The sequence below is a fragment of the Dipodomys merriami genome, unplaced genomic scaffold (genome assembly GCF_024711535.1).
Source record: "Dipodomys merriami isolate MVZ:Mamm:240054 unplaced genomic scaffold, mDipMer1.0.p SCAF_39, whole genome shotgun sequence".
NCBI classification, from domain to species: Eukaryota; Metazoa; Chordata; class Mammalia; order Rodentia; family Heteromyidae; genus Dipodomys; species Dipodomys merriami.
Genome location: NW_027205492.1, coordinates 3,545,243 through 3,564,392, shown reverse-complemented (window position 1 = coordinate 3,564,392; position 19,150 = coordinate 3,545,243). Strand labels below are relative to the sequence as shown.

At 47.7% G+C, this 19,150-nt stretch overlaps 1 protein-coding gene across 2 annotated transcripts in view; it reads right to left on the bottom strand.

Moving 5' to 3' along the window:
- Window positions 1-5,336: 5,336 nt before the first annotated feature.
- Mybl2 (MYB proto-oncogene like 2) overlaps window positions 5,337-19,150 on the bottom strand; it is a 33,410-nt gene continuing 19,596 nt past the window's right edge. Inside the window, exons 7-14 of one of the 2 annotated variants that reach the window (XM_069989799.1) lie at window positions 17,250-17,537; window positions 15,247-15,660; window positions 13,424-13,563; window positions 10,574-10,673; window positions 8,948-9,064; window positions 7,930-8,031; window positions 6,369-6,515; window positions 5,337-5,863 (exon numbers count right to left, since the gene is read on the bottom strand). In XM_069989799.1, coding sequence (XP_069845900.1) covers window positions 5,735-5,863; window positions 6,369-6,515; window positions 7,930-8,031; window positions 8,948-9,064; window positions 10,574-10,673; window positions 13,424-13,563; window positions 15,247-15,660; window positions 17,250-17,537 — 1,437 coding nt within the window. In that variant the 3' untranslated portion in view covers window positions 5,337-5,734. Of the gene's footprint in view, window positions 5,864-6,368; window positions 6,516-7,929; window positions 8,032-8,947; window positions 9,065-10,573; window positions 10,674-13,423; window positions 13,564-15,246; window positions 15,661-17,249; window positions 17,541-19,150 lie in introns of both variants that reach the window. The other variant, XM_069989798.1, reaches the window with a different exon arrangement.

Below are 19,150 nucleotides of genomic sequence, written 5' to 3'. Positions count from 1 at the left end.
CTTCCCAAGTGATGGACAGGAAGTCATACGATGTACCCCAACCCTCTGCACCAAGGGGTGCAGCCACAAATTCTTTCCCTCCCTTGAGGCTGCTGTGGTGTAGGGCTCTTGTATCTGTGTTAGAGAACTCTACCTCATGTGCTGTTTGCTAGCTCTATTCTCTGGGTAGCTGCTGCCAACAGAGCCTTATGAATTAAGACCTTCACCCACAGATACCCAAGAGCCAAGGCTGGGCAGAGGATACCTCTATTCTTACAATAGGGCTTTTCCCCTAGGGGCCCTTTCAATGCAGACCCTGGGCAGTATCTAAATATTCAATTTCATGGAGCCAGAAGTCTTAGAAATTTTCCCTGATGATCCCCACCTTCACATCCCACTGAGCAGATTCAAGTACTATCTGGCATCATGCAAGAGAGAAAAACCCCAAGAGGCTGGGTGCTGGTGGCTCACACCTGTAATTCTAGCTACTCAGCAGGCTGAGATCTAAGGATCCCGGTTCAAAGCCAGCTTGGGCAGCAAAGTCCATGAGACTTTTTGTTTTATTTTTTTTTTTTGGGGGGGGGGTCAGGTCATGGGGCCAGAACTCTGGGCCTGGGCGCTGTCCCTCAGCTCTTCAGCTCAAGGCTAGCACTCTACCACTTGAGCCACAGCGCCACTTCAGGCTTTTTTTCTTTTTGCTTATGTGGTGCTGAGGAATCGAACCCAGGGCCTCATGCATGCAAGGCAAGCGCTCTACCACTGAGCCACCTTCCCAGCCCCCATGAGACTCTTATCTTCAATTAACCACCAGAAAACTGGAAAGTGCTGCTGTGACTCAAGTGGTAAAGCATTCGCCTTGAGCTGAAGAGCTCAGGGACAGCACCCAGGCCCAGAGGAAGAAAGAAGACACCTCAAACCCTCTCAAGTAGGCATTCTGCTGGGCAGGGGTGGCTCACTCCTATAATCCTAGCTAGTCAAGAGGCTGAGATTGGAGGATTTTGGTTCAAAGCCAGCCAGGGCAGGAAAGTCTGTAAAACACTTATCTCCAACAAGCCACTAGAAAACTGGAAGTGGTGCTGTGGCTCAAGTGGTAGAGTGCTCGCCTTGAGCTGAAGAGCAAGCCCGGAGTTCAAGCCCCATGACCAACAGCAACAACAAAAAAGCAGGCATTCCAACTTTGGAGCAGAAAAAAAGACCCCTTTCAGGTCTCTTCCTGGCTTCCCAACCCTGATATCTGGAATGTCAATGGCCTCAATTGCTACTCTGTATTTGTCCTTAAAATTTTCACCCCCCAAAAGCTTGCTTGTGGAAATGACACAAAAGAGTCAAAGAGAGGGGAGAAACTCTAGAAGACCCTCAGACCAGGAGCGTAAACTACTAGGAGGAAGAACACACAGTTCAGATGCATGGACAGATTCAGTTCTGCAGAAAAGAGGCAATGTAAAGTAAGAGCTGGGATGTTGGCTTTCAAATTACATCTCAAAAGGAAAGGAAAAGTTGGGGCTGTCACACGGGGGAGAATTTAGTGGAGGTTTAGGGGAGAGGTTTGACCATCTCTGTACGGGCTCTGTATGTGCATCTCATGCACCTGGGCTTTGATTGGGCAACACACTCGTGGAGAACTCCAAGCTGCAAACACCAGAGGCAGAGAATGAAGTCAGCCTGAGGTTACTCAATGTAGCATTACCTGCAATCGCAAAAAGTCAGAACAGGACCGAAATCCAAAATAGCTATATTTGGTAGGCCTGACAAAGTGGACTAAAATGCAACCTTGCAAGGAAAGGTGGCCATGAACCAAAGTGAGGAAGCTCCTTCCACCGTGTGGAAAGGCTGAATGTATGTTTAACTCAGAGGTCAACAATCTTGTTTGGTGAAGGGCTAGATAGTAAACACTTGAGGCTTTGTTCCACTTTGTCTCTGGCTATCTTTACCATGAAAGCAGGTATTTAAACAAGCAGACACGTGAACCAATAAAACTATCTACATAAACAGGTGAGATGATTCTGACTGGTGGGACATCATGTGGCAGCTCCTGAGTTTAACTGACAAAAGCCAAACTCAGAGCAGTCTACAGGGCATGCCAACATTTCTCAGTGAAGACTGGCAAAACTGTGACACACGACCCATAAAATAAAGCAAAAAGGGTGGTGGCATGGCTCAAATAGTAGAGCCCCTAACTCACAAGCATGAGGCCTTGAGCTCAAACTTTGTGTGAAGAAGCTGGGCACAGGTGGCTCATGCCTGTTATCCTAGCTACTCAGGAGTCTGAGATTTGAGGATCGTGGTTCAAAGCCAAGTCTGTAAGATTCTTATCTCCAATTAACCACCAGAAAACTGGAAGTGGCACTCAGGCCCAGAGTTCAAGCCCCATGGCAGGGGAAAAAAATACAAAAAACCAAAAACCAACTTTATGTGAAAAGAAGCAGAGTATACACATCTGTAAATTGTAGGCCAGCCAGGTTGTGGCTGAATTGCATTCTAGAACAGAAAAAGATGTGTGGAAAATGGCGAAATCCAAATAGTCTGGAGTTTAGTGAGCAGTTTTGTTGTTGTTGTTGTTTTTTTGGGTCCGGTCGTGGGCCCTGAACTCTGGGCCTGGGCACTGTCCCTCAGCTCTTCAGCCCAAGGCTAGCACTCTACCACTTGAGCCACAGCGCCACTTCCGGCTTTTTTCTTTTTGCAAGGCATGCAAGGCAAGCGCTCTACCACTGAGCCACTTCCCAGCCCCTAGGTGAGCAGTTTTGTACCAATGCTATGTCCTAGTTTTAAGTGTATCATTTTGTAATGTTAGGGGAAACTGGGAAAAGGAAAAGAATATGTATGTGTGTGTACATGTATGTATGTGTGTACACATATATATGAACTTTTTCTGTATACCTAATATGATTTCAAAATGAAAAGTTTAAATATAAAGTAAAAATATCAGTGGTTTAAAATACCAATTGATTATTTCTCATAACTGGGAACAACTGGACAATTTGTCTCATCTGAGCCACATTATGACAGGCTGTTTGGTTTAGGATAGTCACTTCCATATCTGGAGTGTCATTAAGAGCTGAAGGAATGCTTGCCTCTTTTAGTCTTCCCCTAGAGTCTCATTGGACAAAGAAAGTCATGTGATTGCCAGGCATTGGTGGCTCATACCTGTAATCCTAGCCACACTGGAGGCTGAGGTCTGAGGATCATAATTCAAAGCCAACCCAGGCAGGAAAGTCCGTGAGACTCTTATCTCTAATAAACCACCAGAAAACTGCAAGTGGTGCTGTAGCTTAAGAGGTAGAGTGCTTCTCTTGAGCTTAAGAGCGCAGGGACAGTGCCTAGGCCCAGAGTTCAAGCACCACGACGGACAAAAAAAAAAAAAAAGAGTCATGTGACCAACCTTAGGTAACAAGGAAAAGAGATTCCTTGGGGCCATTACTGGAATATTCCACAACAGCCTCTGGTTGCTGCTTAACTTCACCTCAGGACATTAGATACCAAATGCCAGACTCTCCCTCTCGTCACAACAAACACTTGCCCTCCTCCAACTAAACCCCTCCTCTCAATTCTGAGCTCCTACTTGCCCTTGGCACTCTCTGGCTGACCTCTCCAGTTCATATTTATCACACCAGCCTAGGAAGCACCAACCCTAGGTCAGTCATGTGATCATGATCTCCCAAGGTCTGTAAGGTCTCCACTGGGGCTGAGGTGCCCTAAACAGGGCCAAACAGCTGGGTCTTGGACATCACCAAATGGCCAGTAGTACCCATGCTACGTGGGCACTCATTCCTTACACCATGATGGGGGAGGGGGAGGATGTGCCAAACCTCACACAAGCCTGACCCTCTCTTCCTCCTCAAAGAAGCCCACCTGGCCCCCAAGTACACCCCTCACCTCACTCACTCTCTTTTACCTCACCTCACTTCACTTTCCTGCTAAGCTGGTATTACCATGACATAAACCATCCTGCTAACCTCCCTGGGCACAGTGGGTGTACTCCTGTAACATCCCAGCCACGCCTTAGGTAGAAATGGAAGAACTGACAATTTGAAACCAGGTAGAACAAAATTATTATCTTTAAGACTTTCTCAAGAACATTGAAGGTCTGGAGATGTGGCTCAAGTGGTAGAGTACTTACCTAGCATGTGCAAGAACCTGGGTTCAATTCCTCATTTCCTTTAGTGAGGAAAAGGCCTAGGGTTGGTCTCTAAGAGAACGAGACCAGAGAGAATACACTAGGTGAAGGGCCTTGGTAGGATCTCCTAGATGGGTTCCAGGCTCAGCAGTGGAGCCCACATAGGTTAAGAGAAGGCAGCGTGGAGTCTGTCGCCTTAGCTTTAGCATAAAGGAAGCACAACTGGTATGGCTGATGGGACTTCTAGCTGGGCCTACTACCCTAGGCAAGCCTAGATGAGGCCTCATCTCTTCAGTGAAGTACCCATTCCTGTCCCAGATGAGAGGAACTAGTGCCTCCATTGAGCAGAGGAACTCAAGCGAGATCTAGGAATGGGTCAACCTGGCTCTACCCACACCAGAAATGGCCTCCTTCTGCACTGCTGAGAACATCACTTCCTGCTTAGCCTCTGGCTTAAACCAGTGACTCCACCACCAGCCATGGGCTACAACTTGCCCAATGGGCCTGGCTGAGGCAAGATACAGTACATGCAACTGCCAGAGGGCCACTAGAGCAACCCAGCCTACTGCTCAGCCTTGGCCACTGTGGCTAGCAGCTCCTGCCTGCTTTTTCTTGTTACTGGTCTGACCTAGGGGCTGGCTCAGCTTAAGCAAGTAGTTTATTGGAGGCCAGGTGAGAACCAAGAAAGGTACTAATGCCCCAAGCAAAGCCCAAATGCACTACTCTACCACCCTTCTCATGAACTGGATCTCTACACACACCATGGCAGAGCTGTGGGATCTTTGCAGAGATGCCTACCAAGTGTAGAGTCAAGGAAACTGCTCCCTTATACTCTGGGTCTCTCTGGAGAAAAGGGTACAGAGTCTCCGAAATGCCTGAGGGTACACGTGCCCACATCTCAGGAGACATTCACCAGGAAACTTGGAATGGGGCCCAGAAGAAAAGTAGAGTCCAAACGCCAGGTACTGGTGGCTCACATCTGTAATTCAAGCTACTTAGGAAGCTGAGATCTGAGGATCGTGGTTCAAAGCCAGAGAGGAAAGTCAGTGAGACTTTTATCTCAAGACACTATACTATTCAGAAAAAGCTGGAAGTTGCACTGTGGCTCAAGTGGTAGAATGCTAGCCTTCAGCACAAAGAGGCTCAGGGACAGAGCCCAGACTCAGTTCAAACCTCAGGACTGGCACAAAAAAAAAAAAAAAGAAAGAAAAAAAAAAAACAAAAGGTAGAGTCTGGAGCTGCATACACACAAAAAAAGGCAACTTTATTCTTTCAAGAGAATGAACACAACAGGGTTTGAGGGAAGATGTATCCTGGCCACGTCCCCTGTCTTAAGCAGGGTCTGTCATGAGGCTAGGCTTGATTCAAACTTGGGAGATGTTAACAAGGCTCCTATGGCAAGGGGAGGGGGCAGGCAAGCCCAGGAGTGGGACTGGGTTGTTAGCACCAGAGCTGCCTGTAACCAGAATTGGTGAAAGGTCAGTGTGTGGCATTTCCACCACCACCTGAGCAGTCTGAGGAGGGGCTGGCAACAGAACACTCCTACAAGGGGTCACCTGAGAGATTCTTAGCTCAGGCCCTTTTCCGCTCCCACCCCAGCCCCTGTAAACATGAGACATGGGCTCTTCCCCTCCGAGCCCCTCAGGACAAGATGAGGGTCCGAGATGTGTGACTGGGCTTCAGGCGGCCCAGGAGCTGCCGGGCCTTCTCCTGCATGAAGAGCTGGTCCTTGGTCCCTCCGCAGGCCACCATCTTCCAGGCACTGGTCATCTGGGGGGAGGCAAGAAGGTGACTATCTAAGAGGGACTGTATGCTCCCAATAAACCACGGTGGGAGAGAAGAGTAGGGGCCATTTCTCTGATACACCCCAGCTGGAAGCCATCTGTGTTCCCTTCTTGAGCTTCAACTGTGAAACAGGAGGCTGGGCCAGGAGATGTACTGTGCCCCAAGGTGGCACCTGTGAGCATGCTGAGATGGGAATGGCCTAGGCCAGCCCTTGCTCTCACCCTTGAGAAAGCACCAAAGCAAACATGCACACAGACACACAAACCAAAGACAATGATTTAGTAACAACTGCGACCCAGCCACAGAAAGGGAACCAGGGTTGGGGCATCTCTCCAGAGTGAGGTCAGGGAAGGCCTCCCTAGTGGCTTTTGAACTGAGATCATAAGAAAGTTAATCACATAAACACAGTCAAAAGAAGGCAACAGAAAAGCCTGTGCCAAGGCCTTGGGGTGAAATGGACAACAAAGCAGAACTCTAAGGAAGTACTCACAGGGGCAGGGATTGGCAAGTAGCTCCGGTTCTTCTGGACTGGTGTCACCTCAGGCTTAGCCTGAAGGAAGCCCTGATTCAGCAGGCTGTTGTCCTCTTTGATACCTGGCAGAGTAAGGCTGGAAGAGCTAGATGGGACATTTGCTGGCTAAAATCAAAATCACAATCAAGTCAGTCAACATTTTAAGAGGGAGAGGAAAGGAGAGAGGGAAAAGGAAAGAAGAGGGAAGTACAGAAGGGAGGGAACAACAAAACACTTCTCAGTACTACCTCTTGGCTACTGAAGTTTGGGCAGAATGCTAAAGGACTTTAAACAAGATCATTTTATTTCTTAAAGAATTAAGTAAGTATTTTTCAAGAGTTGGAGCCCCAGGAAGTGGCGCTATAGCTCAAGTGGTAGAGTACTCGCCTTGAGCTGAAGAGCTGAGGGACAGCGCCCAGGCCCAGAGTTCAAGCCCCACGACCGACAAAAAAAAAAAAAAAAGAGTTGGAGCCCCAGCACCTCCTAGCACACACTTAGCAGTGTCCACTCCTTTCACATGTAGTCCGGAGTCAGGGTGCTCCTTAGTTCAGTCCGTCCTAGAAGCATCCACATACATGAAAAGGGATGTAGTATGGACCCAAAATCCTGAGGAGTCACAGCTCACACCTGTCCAGCCTCCGTTGCTGACACTGGTGACTTGCCTTCTCCCCTTTTGGGGATACTGGAGATTGAATTTAGGGACTCACAGTTGCTAGGGACCAACTCTACCACTCAAGCCATACTGAGTCCTTTTGTTTTTGCCCAGAGCGAGTCTTAGATCAAGACCCTCCTTCTCTCTGCTTCCTGAGTAGCTGGAATTACAAGCCTATACCATCATATGCTCAGTGACCTTTTATAGCCAACAAACTTGGATCTAAGATTCTAGGCAGCAAGTGGCGATGTCAGATTCAAATCCAGTTTAGGGTCCTCTTCACCACTTTTTTGCTTTCTGATCATTACTTCACATGTTCACCTCAGTGGCAAAGTGTATGTATAGCCATGTATGACACTCTAGATTCCATTTTCAATATTCAAAAAAAAAAAAAAAAAAGGAGGGGGAGCAAGTCGAGGTCACTAGACACAGAGGTTTCTATCCAAGGAGCTTGAGGACACAGGTCTTACTTTCAAAATTTGATCATGCAATGCACACCCCTGTTCATGACCCCACCATTCCTCACTTCTCCCTACTGAGCAGCACCAGGACAGCCATGCTCAGCACCTAGAAGCCACACAGCTCGGAATTTGGTACCCTTACTCTGTGAAGGCAGTGCCCTTCTGCCCACACTGCAAACACTTGTGGATCTGATAGTACCCAACCACCAAGCTATGTCTGGAGGCTCATCATCTGGGTCTCTAAACCATGGTGTTAGAGCAATACAACTGCCGAAAGAAATACAGCAGAACTGAGGAATGAAACTTGGGGTAGGGACCCAGACTTTCTGAAGACCAGCTGGAGAACCAGAATCCTCTCTGCCATGCGCCCCAGGGCAGAAGATGGCTCAGCAGTCCTGGGGCAGGGTGGTCACAGTTGGCCCCTTACCATGGACAGTGTCTTGGGCAGTGTGGACATCAGCTTCCCATCTTCATCCATAATGTCAAGAGCTAGAGACTTCCGGACTTTCTTGATGGGGCTCCGCCGTACCTGGGAGTTGAGGAGGAAGGAGGCTGTTTACAGGGCACTGGGGATTCCTGTGGTCAGTGTCTGATGATCATGCTTGCAGATGATCTCAGAACCAGGCCCTGCAGCAGTGGAAACTTCACGGCCTAGCTCGAAACTGTTCTTGGGTCAGGGGGACCCAGGGTACTTCAGCTCCCTTAAACTCTGCTATTGACAGACTCCTGCTCTGTCCAACTGCAGCAGCAAGCAGGACCCAACACAAATGTCCACTCACCAAGAAAACCGCTCTTCACCCCTGAAAAGCCTCTATCACGAACATACCCCTTGAGATGCCTGCAGATAATCATCCTAGTAACATCTGTAACACTCAGGGAGCCAATGAGGAGCCCACCCAGACTGGGAGAGATAAAGCAAACTCTGAAGTCTGGCATCTGTGCCAGTCCCTTCCTGCCCCTCTAATCCCAGTGTCCTTATCAACTTTACCTCAGGTGAATGAGTTTTCCCACCTAAGTCCATTCCCACAGTCTAAGCATCCAGCCTGCACCCTCACATGGCTAGCTCTTCCTCCAGGTAAAGAAAGCCCTTTCACCATCTTTCATCCCATGTGACTCAGATGGTCAAAGATGTCTATCATATATGTCTGTCTCTACCTGCTTAACTCTAGGAGAGACTGTCTGGGTCCTAATCATGGTTGCACTGGCTATACCCAGCCTAGGGGCCACTCTAAAGGCCTAATCACAATGCTGGATACCTAAGTGAACTATCCAAGGGGGAAGAAGAGAGGTCTAGGTAAGACACCAGGGCCTGACTGTCAGTTTTGTCAATAAGGCACTTCACTTTTATCTCCTTTCCCCAGGCCATGCCTCTCCCCATGGCTCCAATGTCTCCCCTCTGAACTGACCTGACTAGCAATAGGGGCTCCCCAGCTCTGCAGTCTTACCCCGGGCTTCTTCTTCTGCTTCTCAGGTCTCACAACATTGTCTTCCAGGATGAGTTCCATGCCAGCCTCAGAGCGCAGCACCTCCTTCAAGTCCTCCTCCAGGTGTGGGGTCTGGGGCTATGGGCAGTGCACGTGAAGCTGGGTAGGTGTAGGACTCAGGGCAGACTAGTCATTGTTGGGCAATACTGGGCAAGCCAGGGGGAAGGCATGTGCCAGTTGCTGACCTCTAGTGCATCATTCACAAAATTAACTGTCCAGCTCTGGACAAGTAGACTTGATCACAAGGATCTGCATGGTCAGCAGACCCCTACACACAGTAACCCCACACAGCTCTATGCAATAACTGTTGGTTTTGTAGAGTAGAAATTCAGGCTCAGAAACCAAGAGCCTACCCAAGGCTACAGCTGTCCTGGCAATCTAAATTCTCAAGCCCTCTGTGCCCTGAAATCCCATCTATGTGTGGGAGTGAGGTGAGAGAGGGGCTATGGCAAAAGAAATACTTGAGCCCAGTAGTTTAAGATTCTATCTCAAAAAAGCGTAGCTGAAATCCAAGCACTTGGGACGCTGAGGCCAAGGGATCCTAAGTTCAAGGCCAGCTTGGGCTACATAGCAAGTTCAAGGCCATGAGACTTCATAGGAAGTCTCAAACAATAAATAAATAAAAACAAAAAACTTGGAGCTGCTGAAAGCTCAGGCTCCCTCAGTTCCACCTAACAGGGACATTCAGGGGTTCACTTGCCCTGACGAGATCTGGGAATTCCAAGTTACCTCTGTAGCCACAGAGAGCAGAGAGCAGGGGAGGTAGAAGGCTCCTGAGTGAAATATTTAGGGCAAAGTGACATCGCAAGTGTCATCCAAAAAGGCTGTGTAACTTTACATTCAGTTGCCCAAGTTTGGATAGCATGAAGGCCTCCGTTCTGACAAGAAAGAGCCGCCTGCACTAACTAGTTTTTGGTCACCCACAGCAGTCCCTAAAACCCTACTGAACTGTCTACTCCTGTGGTACCAGAAACCCAGCCCACCCCTCTACTGCACACAGCAGAGATAGGAGGCACCACGGAGGCTTGTGCAGTCAACTGAAACTCACTTTGCAGCCCTGCTGTTCTTCTCTTCCACCTACACCCCAGTTCTGCCTGTGTCAGAGACAACAGGCAAGCACAGTCATCCCATCATCTAGGAGGAAGTGTGCTGCCAGAGCAAGATGCCCCAGGGTGTCCTCACTGGGCACTGCAGACCCCAAGTGGCTTCCCTGTGTTCTCTAAGAGTTAGGAGTTGGTCAAAAGGCTCTGGTGTGAGGAGCCCCAAAGGACTGAGACAGCCAGGAGCCCTTTTCCAGCACCCTCCATTTCCCTCTCAGCTGAGTATTGTGTCATGTGTTTAATGTCTGCTTCCAACATCCTACAGGCTGCTGCTCCAGAATACTACTGTTTCCACCACTAGCCAGTGCCTGCCTGTCACACTTAAATGTCAATTAGGTGGTAGCAAGTACCAGTCTTGAGGTGCCCACTTATTAAAATGAGATGTCTGCATGTTCTCCTGAGAGGGAAATCCAGAGGAAAGGCTCTGAAAAACACCAATGTGGGATGAGCCTGCTACAGCGACCTACATAGTGACTGAGTCACATACCAGAGGTTTCAGTGGTCCGTACTTCTCCAGGGCATTCTTGAACGGGGTTGGCGTGTGGGGAGTGTTGTCCATGGAGTACTTCTGATCTGGGGTTACAAACCTGCCAGGCACCGAAGGAAGTGGCTCACCAATAGGAGAGGGCAGACTCCCGGCTTTCCTTTCCCCCAACTCCAGGCCCAGTGTTAGAAAGCATCACACATGAGAACTCTTCCCATTGCACTAATGTAACAGCCCACAACTCTGCCTTGTTCCCAGATACAGATCATGGGCACAGAAAGGGCCATTCTCAGTAACAGAAAGGACAAGAAAGGGTTTAAGAGGAGCCCACCCATCCATGGTGAAAGAGAATGCTGCTCAGTTATGGTCAGACTCAACAAGACATCTTCCAGGAGCAAGGGCATGTGGCTGAGCTTCAGAGCCAGTATGGGGCAGGGGAGATCCAGGAAGATCTCCCAAGTAAGTCTCCTCGAATCACCCCAGTATAGGCAGAAAGGCAGAAGGAATGTTAGCAATGTGAAACATGGAAGCAGCCTGGCTCAAAAGCAGAACCAGAGCCTCTTCTAAAGCAGATATAAACCTTCACCAGCATTTAGCCTGCACTGGAAAAGGTGACTCAGAAGCAGGAAGAGGCAGGAACAGTGTACCAGAGCATTAGGACTTAGGGTTATGGCAAACCCTAGCTCTACTAACCGAGGTCAGATCCCTAAGCATGATCCCTGTAAGGGTCTAATTGGACATGGTCACCTAGAAATGCTTCTCAGCTGACTTTCAAGGCATCACTAGAACAGTAAAGGGACAAAGCACTAGAAAGGGTCACTGGGAGTGGAGACAAAGTCCCAGATACCTAGCAGTCCAGATATCTCCGTGCGGAGATAAAAAGTTAGAACAAATGCAGACTATTTTACTTCTTGGCGATCTAGTAGTAATCCACAGATTATAATCTCCCAATCCTTGTTATCTCCCATAGGGATCCGCCCTCCTCATGGGAAGGAACAGCAAAGAAAAACACAAGTAAATGTAAACACCTCAGTTCAGACTACACACAGTTCAAAGGGAGAATATGAACCTCCATTAAGCATCTGGGGGTAGGGGATGGGGACAAGAGGAAACTCCAGAGCCTTTTATCTATAGCATCACAAAATCAGGAAGAGGCTGGATGTGGCTCAATGGTACAGCACTTGCCTAGTGTGTATGAGGTCCAAGGCTCCATATCCTGCATTGAAAACAAACCTCAGGAACATGTCATGAAAAGGAACACGGAAAATTTCTTGGAAAAGGAAAATACAATCCTGGAAGACAGAGGGCTAGAGAGGCATTGGCAGAAAGAAAAAAAAAAAAATCCCGTGATTTTCTTGCAGAGGTCAAAGAAAGGACTTAAAATGGGTAAACTAGAATATGAAGATGGAGAAAGGAGTTAAAAAGTTAATAGAAATACCATACCTGCAATAGCTTGACAAATGTGAAAAAATAAAAGGGAAAAAAAATCTACAAGGATCCAGACAGACAAAAAATGAAAAAAAAAATACCCTCTTGTTAAGAAAGCTGCTGGATAGATAAGGGAATTGTACACAACATAAATGCTTCTGAGAAAACAAAGCCTTGACTACTGTTTGAATCACAACTATTTTCCCTCCAGATTTCTGTATCTAGCTCTAGTTGTTAAGAAACCATGGGACAAGACCAGACCACAGAAAGCGAAGTCTCACCTGAATGCTGAGAACTCAAGAAAACTGACCAACCCAGAAAATAACTCTCTTTTCGCCTGCTCTTCTGAAGCAGCGGAACTTTGGAGCTCTGTGATATTACTGAAGCTCCTCTCATCCACTATGTCCTGCTGTGCTCTTCACTCCATTCATTCCAAACAGCAGCCTAGCTGATGCCAGAATTATATTTTTTGCTGGTCCTGGGGCTTGAACTCAGGGCCTGGGTTCTGTCTTTGAGCTTCTTTTGCTTAAGGCTAGCACTCTTACCACTTGAGCCACAGCTCCACTTCAGGCTTTTTCTGTGATTAATTGGAGATAAGAGTCTCAAGGACTTTCTTGTCCAGGCTGGTTTGAACCAGATCTCAGCCTCCTGAGTGGCTAGTATTACAGGAATGAGCCACTGGAGCCTGATTATTTTTGTTTCCTTTTTTAAATTTATTTTTATTTTTTTTAACATTTTATTGTCTTTAATTAGTTATACAAAGGAGTTTGCCATTTTACAAAGCAGTAGATGAATACATAAAATGCACCTTTATCAATGGCTCCTCTTTCATCATTCTCACCTATCCCTCCCAATCCACCACTTCCTTCACTTTTCTTAATTTTGTACATATACATTAATTCTTCACTGCAGGGGGCTAAATAAATTCCTGAACACAGATCGTACTCATGGAGTAACAGCAATGCTTCTCTTGCAGCAAAACCAGTAGAGGAGCAGTGAAGCAACTATCTGAAATTCAGTCACATACCCAAACAAGGATGCAAACATATTACTGAAACCTTTCAAAAAGCAGGCTGCCAGCAGGCCACAGGAGAATCTGTGTGCTCTAACTCCCAAGGCAGGATCAAAACCCAAGGGCCAATAGGCCAGAACTACCTTCTGGCTCAAAATGAATGGATTGGCACTTAGCATTTATAAAAAGGGGGAAGATTATGGGGTTTTGTTGTGTGACAATCTGTACTCTGTTCCTAAGATTATAAAACTATTAACTTAAAAACTGAAAACAAAGAAGGTAATGTAGTAGAATACTGACAGAAATGAAGAGCTGTGGTGGATAGCAAGGAGAATGCGCTCCTGAACCCGTCATCAGTTGTTTTCCCCAGAACTCTTCCCCACTGGGGCCAGAGCAGGGGTCACTGCACTTACGCAGCATGCTTCTGGTGCAGAGGTGTCTTGTCCCGGTGCAGGGGCGTGGTGACCACCACCTTCTGGCTGCACACTGGAGTGGACGTTAGCGAGGGGCTCTCCAGTTCTAAGGTGTCCTGTTTGTTCCAGAAGTTCAGAAACTGCCAGACAAAGAGGCAACATGAGACAAAGAAGCCTACGTAAGGGTAGAAGAGACCCTTAAGAGTCCCTCTCAATACATTTGTTCTGTGAGGCTGAGGTCTCTCCTGATGTGTGGGGTACAAACAAACAGCTAGAGATGGACAGGAGCCCACCAAGTAGGGTTGTCAATTCTAGCACTTACTGCCTCAGGGTGGTTAAGACAAAAAAAAAAAAACAAACTGAGACAGCTCTTGATCAAATGAAATAAAAGCACCTTTTAACTGATGTATGGAAACGTAAGACACAGTAACACAGTGGTGCTTGGAAGGCGAGGTACCCAAGGGCTCAGGCTTACTGCCTCAGGCCTATCACCCAAGGCAGGCCTCTGAGATGGGTCAGCCACCCCCCACTCGCCATTCAGAACCAAAGAGAGCAGCTGAGAGCTGATTTCCTTCTTTAACCAGCAGCCCAGAACCTGAAATGCCCTTCTCAGTTTTAGGCACTGAAGTACTAACCCCAATCAATCTCAGGGTGGAGGTGTGGAAAAATTTAAGAGGTAGACATTTGGAAATGAAATCATTAGGTGGGCCCAAACTCCTTAACTAAAGTCCTTATGAGATTATACCAGGAAGTACTTACAAAAGGTAAGAGATTAGGACAAAGTTACTTAAAGAATGACCAAGTGAAGCCTCAGGAAAGAGGCTTCTGAGGAACTCCAGGCTACTAACACCTTGATCTCAGGGCTTCTAATCTCTAGAGCTGTGAGAATACATTCCTGTTGCCCATGTCACCTAGACCTTGGTAAGGGTGTGGTGGCCCTAGAAAACTGACAGTCTTCTCAGATATCCCACGAGCTATCCCAATCATTCCACGCAGATACCTTCATCTTCAACATGCCAGCTTGAGGCTTGTTTTCTGCCCTAGCCAGGAGAAACACAGACCCAACAAAAACCAAAGCCTCCACGTGGACACGGGAGCAGCAGGACCAGGCTCCAGCAATCTTCACACAGACTCAGGGCAGTACGTGACCCTAAATTATCCATATCTCAAAGATGTGCCCCACCCCCATCCACTCTGCCAAACTTCACTCCCCTACTCAGTATTCCTAATTCCCCTATCTTTGCCCAAGGCAAAAGAGAGCCTGCTCCATGTAGCTCTCCAGGAAGATTGAGCTCCTCCCGGGGCCTGCCTGCCTAGCTCTTACTCATGTACTACAGAGCTCCAGCGTTGGACCCAGAGCCCAGGATGCTATGGAGGATGCAGGGCCTGCTTTCTTTCCCATAGCTTTCTGCACTCCATTCTGGCCAGTTATCAGAAGCCTTCTCCCAGCACTGGCCACTGCCTCAAGGGCAGGCAAGGCTGTCCCAATTCCATCTATAAACAAGTGGTTGTGGAAAGAGTTCTCTCAGAAAAATGTAGCCAAGCCTTCTGCCCACTTCACTGTCCAGGGACCATTTGCTCAGTGCAAGTTGCTTTTCTCTCCCCTACTTGAGTCCCAGCTAGTAGCATGCACAGCATCATAACCCTCTCCCCTCACACCATCTATCACACTTATCTGAGCCTTCTTACTCTGCTGTCACAGTGTAAGTTAAAGGAGGCAGGAACAGGTCCATAGTACATACTCAATGAAGGGTGGCTGAACAGTATGTGCTGGGTACTAGGTGTCTAAATAGAACCCAATGAACAGTGGGAGGCTCACATACCTGGGAGGGTGAGAAGGGCAGGGTCTTGACAGGTGTGCTCTTGGGGGTGATACTGTTACAGGAGTCCAGGAAGGACAGGCTGGCACTATTCTCTGTGACCGGAGACAGGGCCACACGTCGCTTCTTCTGCCGCTTGAGCACTGAGGGTGGCGTGCCGATGCCCAAGCCCCCAACCTCAGTGTTGGGGGAGATGGGGATCAGCTCACCACGACTGCTACGGCTTAAGTCAGAGATGGTGTGGCCATCGAGGCGGTACTCAGTCACACTGGGGCCTGGTGTGGTGGGCTGGCGAACCGGCAGTACCTGCTGCTGCTGTGACGTTTCAGGCTGCTCCAGGCTGCTGTTAATGCTGCCCTCTGCAGAGGGCTCTTCAGGAAGGTCAAATTTACTCAAATCACACCAAGCATCAGGGTCCTACCCAGAGAAGGAAGTTAGAAATCACTGTTTCAAAGTTCAGGCTCCAACACTGAAGGAAACATACAAGTGTCAAACATGGTCCCACCCAGGGTAAATCACTTAGGAACTCCCTCAGTTTTGGGGCCTATCCACCTATGCTTCTAATAGATCAAGATACAGCACAGAGGAAGAAATGGTGCTTGCCCATGTGGTGCCTCCTCCAGAGGACACTTTATAAGCTGTTTCTCATTCTAACACCCGTCTTGCTTGAGCAGTATGGCTTTTCCAGCTTGATTTTTTTTTTTTTTTTTTTGGTCATGGGGCTTGAACTCTAAGCCTAGGTGCTGTCCCTGAGCTCTTCAGCTCAAAGCTAGCACTCTACCACTTGAGCCACAGTGCCACTTCCGGCTTTTTCTGTTTATGTGGTACTAAGGAATCGAACCCAGGGCCTCATGCATGAGAGGCAAGCACTCTACTGCTGAGCCACCTTCCCAGCCCTTTTCCAGCTTCTTAACCAAGGAACCTCCACTGAGCTTCTAAGAACAAACCTGAGAGTCATTCAGCTTTATGCAGAAAATCACAGTACAAGCCCAAAGGCTGCTGAAAACAGAGATCCACTTTGGTCTTGGAAGTGTGGCCCTGGGTGGATTCTACTGGTGACACTGGTCCTCAGGATTTGCCAGATCCTGGAGCAGTGTACTGTTAAGGCCTGCCCAGAGCTGGCCACAGCTCACATCTTGTAAAGATTGCCTAGAGCAGGGACTGGGAAGGTGGCTCAGTAGTAGAGTGCTTGTTTTGCATGCATGAGGCCCTGGGTTCAATTCCTCAGCACCACATAAGCAGAAAAAAGCCGGAAGTAGCACTGTGGCTTAAGTGGTAGAGTGCTAGCCTTGAGCTGAAAAGCTGAAAGACAGCACCTAGGCCCAGAGTTCAGGCCCCATGACTGACAAAAAAAAAAAAAATTGCCTGGAGCAGATCCATGGGAGAGAAAGCAAGTTTCTGCTAATGAAGCAACCACCTTCAGTGGTAGGGATGGAAGGTAATTATGAAAAGAGCCTGAGCTCTGGGCCAGACAGGGAGGTCTGACTCCAAGCTAGTGCAGCTAGGAGCTGGATGTCATTTACACTAAGGGGGGTAGCTCCATGGAGTGCCCATGACAAAGGGTTACAATCTACCCTGTGTGCAATGGTCAGTACACAGGCTACTCATCCTAAGTAGCAAAACATTTGTCACTGTAGAACCAGTCACAACCGGTCACTTCCTGGATCCCTCTCCAGGGAAATCTAACCATGTAGCATCACATACTACAGTGCTATTACAGCTTGTCACCATTGATAACAGTGCAGTGCCCTCATATACCAGGCTGTCCACCTCATCCTGTGCTGTACTCATGGATCAGAGCTGTTCTGCACACCCCTGCTGCTCACACTGGGAACTTCTGAGGGCCAACTGCATGCAGTGGGCCCTGCTCAGGACCAGCTAACACACTGGTCAGTAAACAGAAGTGGATGACAGCAATAACAAAAAGATGCAGGTCCACAAGTACTCCATGTTGGGGAGGGAACAAAGGCTTCGGTGCCCATTATGAAGTGCTGTAACCAACGTACCGACTCGATCAAGTCCAGGGCTTCAGAGAGACTAGAACCCACAGCAGGGATGAGAAGGTTTGCTGCCTCCACCACCCACTTGTAGGGCAGGCTTGTTTCTGTGGAGGAATCTTCCTGGTCTTCAGACTTGGGGAACGTTTCCAAGGGCTCCGGTGTGTTTGCTCCATCCAGCTCTGCAGGAACAGGCTCCTGCTTCAAACTAGGGGCAGTGGTGGCAGCCTCCTCCTCGCTGACCTCCTCTTCCTTGATCTCAATGGGCTCTGAGGGCCAGCTGGTCACAAGACTTCCCTGCTAACACACAAGGACACTGTGTATACATTTTTGCTGAATTATAGGCTAGGCAATCATTTCCAGGTAAAAAAACATACCTTAATCATTGTTAAAAGTAGGACAGTCAGACAAACCCAAACTGAGAGGTGATTCTATAAAATCATCACGACCTACCCTACAAAAAATGTAACTTTCAAGAGATAAAATAACACAATAGGTAGATGCTTAATACATGATTCAAGTGGTAGAGTGCTGGTGAGCAAGAAAGCTGAGCAACAATTCCAGACCCTGATCTCAACCTCTGATCTTTTCCTCCCTCCTTTCTTCCTTTGCTCCCTCCATCCCACATCCATACCCATACCCATACCCATACCCACACAGGGTACCAGCATGGAAAGGGCAATGGATTTCAGCAGCTTTCAAATAGGGGAGCTTGGGGCTAGGAAGGTGGCTCAGTGGTAGAGCGCTTGCCTTGCATGCATGAGGCCCTGGGTTCTATTCCTCAGCACCACATAAGCAGAAAAAAAAAAAAAGCTGGAAGTGGCGTTGTGGCTCAAGTGGTAGAGCGCTAGCCTTGAGCTGAAGAGTGCCCAGGCCCAGAACTCAGGCCCACAACCGGACCCAAAAACAAAACAAAACAATCAAATACGGGAGCTTGATCCTTGATAGATCATGAGGAAAAATGGAGCATGAAACAAGATGATCTGTTTCTCAGAATCACTGTTCAAGTCCCTGAATTGGACATAGCTGTACCATAGTGCTATAGGTATATAAACTAAATGCCCTTATTCTTAGGAAATCCATGTTAAAAGAATTCAACAAGTAAAAATGTAGTAATACTCTCTAATAGTTTAAGACATAAAAAAAAAACAAAACTCTGAGCTAATGTTAAAAACTAGAAAGTCAGCCAGGTGTTCAATTTCAACACACTTTGAATATTTCATTTGTCCACACAGCATGACTCAACCACTCCACAGCCATAAAATTAACCACACAACAGGCTAATCTGAGAAGAATCTGACATTCATTACAGCACTGATGGAAATGGTAACAAGTGACAATAGGAAAATGGTTCAAGAAGATACAAGTTCAAAAAAGGAGGAAAGATCTGAGGGGCAGAAAAAAGGGACTATAACATATAACCCATTTTAAATTAAGAACCTTAGTAATAAATTTTGACAAATACATCCTATGTTTTCCTTATTTTAAAAGGATACCCAAGGCCTGGGAAGGTGGCTCAGTGGTAAAGGCATGCCTGAGGCCCTGGGTTCGATTCCTCAGCACCACATAAGCAAAAAGAAAAAAGCAGGAAGTGGCACTGTGGCTCAAGTGGTAGAGTGCTAGCCTTGAGCTGAAGAGCTGAGGGACAGTGCCCAGGCCCAGAGTTCAGGCCCTACGACTGGACCCCCCCCAAAAAAAAAAAGATACCCAATGCTAGACACTATGTTGAAAAACTATACAACTCGTGGGTGGGGACCAAAAGGAAAAACTGGGAGAAAATGAAGGAAGGAGTGACACTCATTACCTGAGATATGTAACTGTACCCTCTTTATATCACCTTTATGGTAACAATTAAAAAATCCATTATCTTGTGTGTGCTGGTACTAGAGCTTGAACTTAGGACCTGGGTG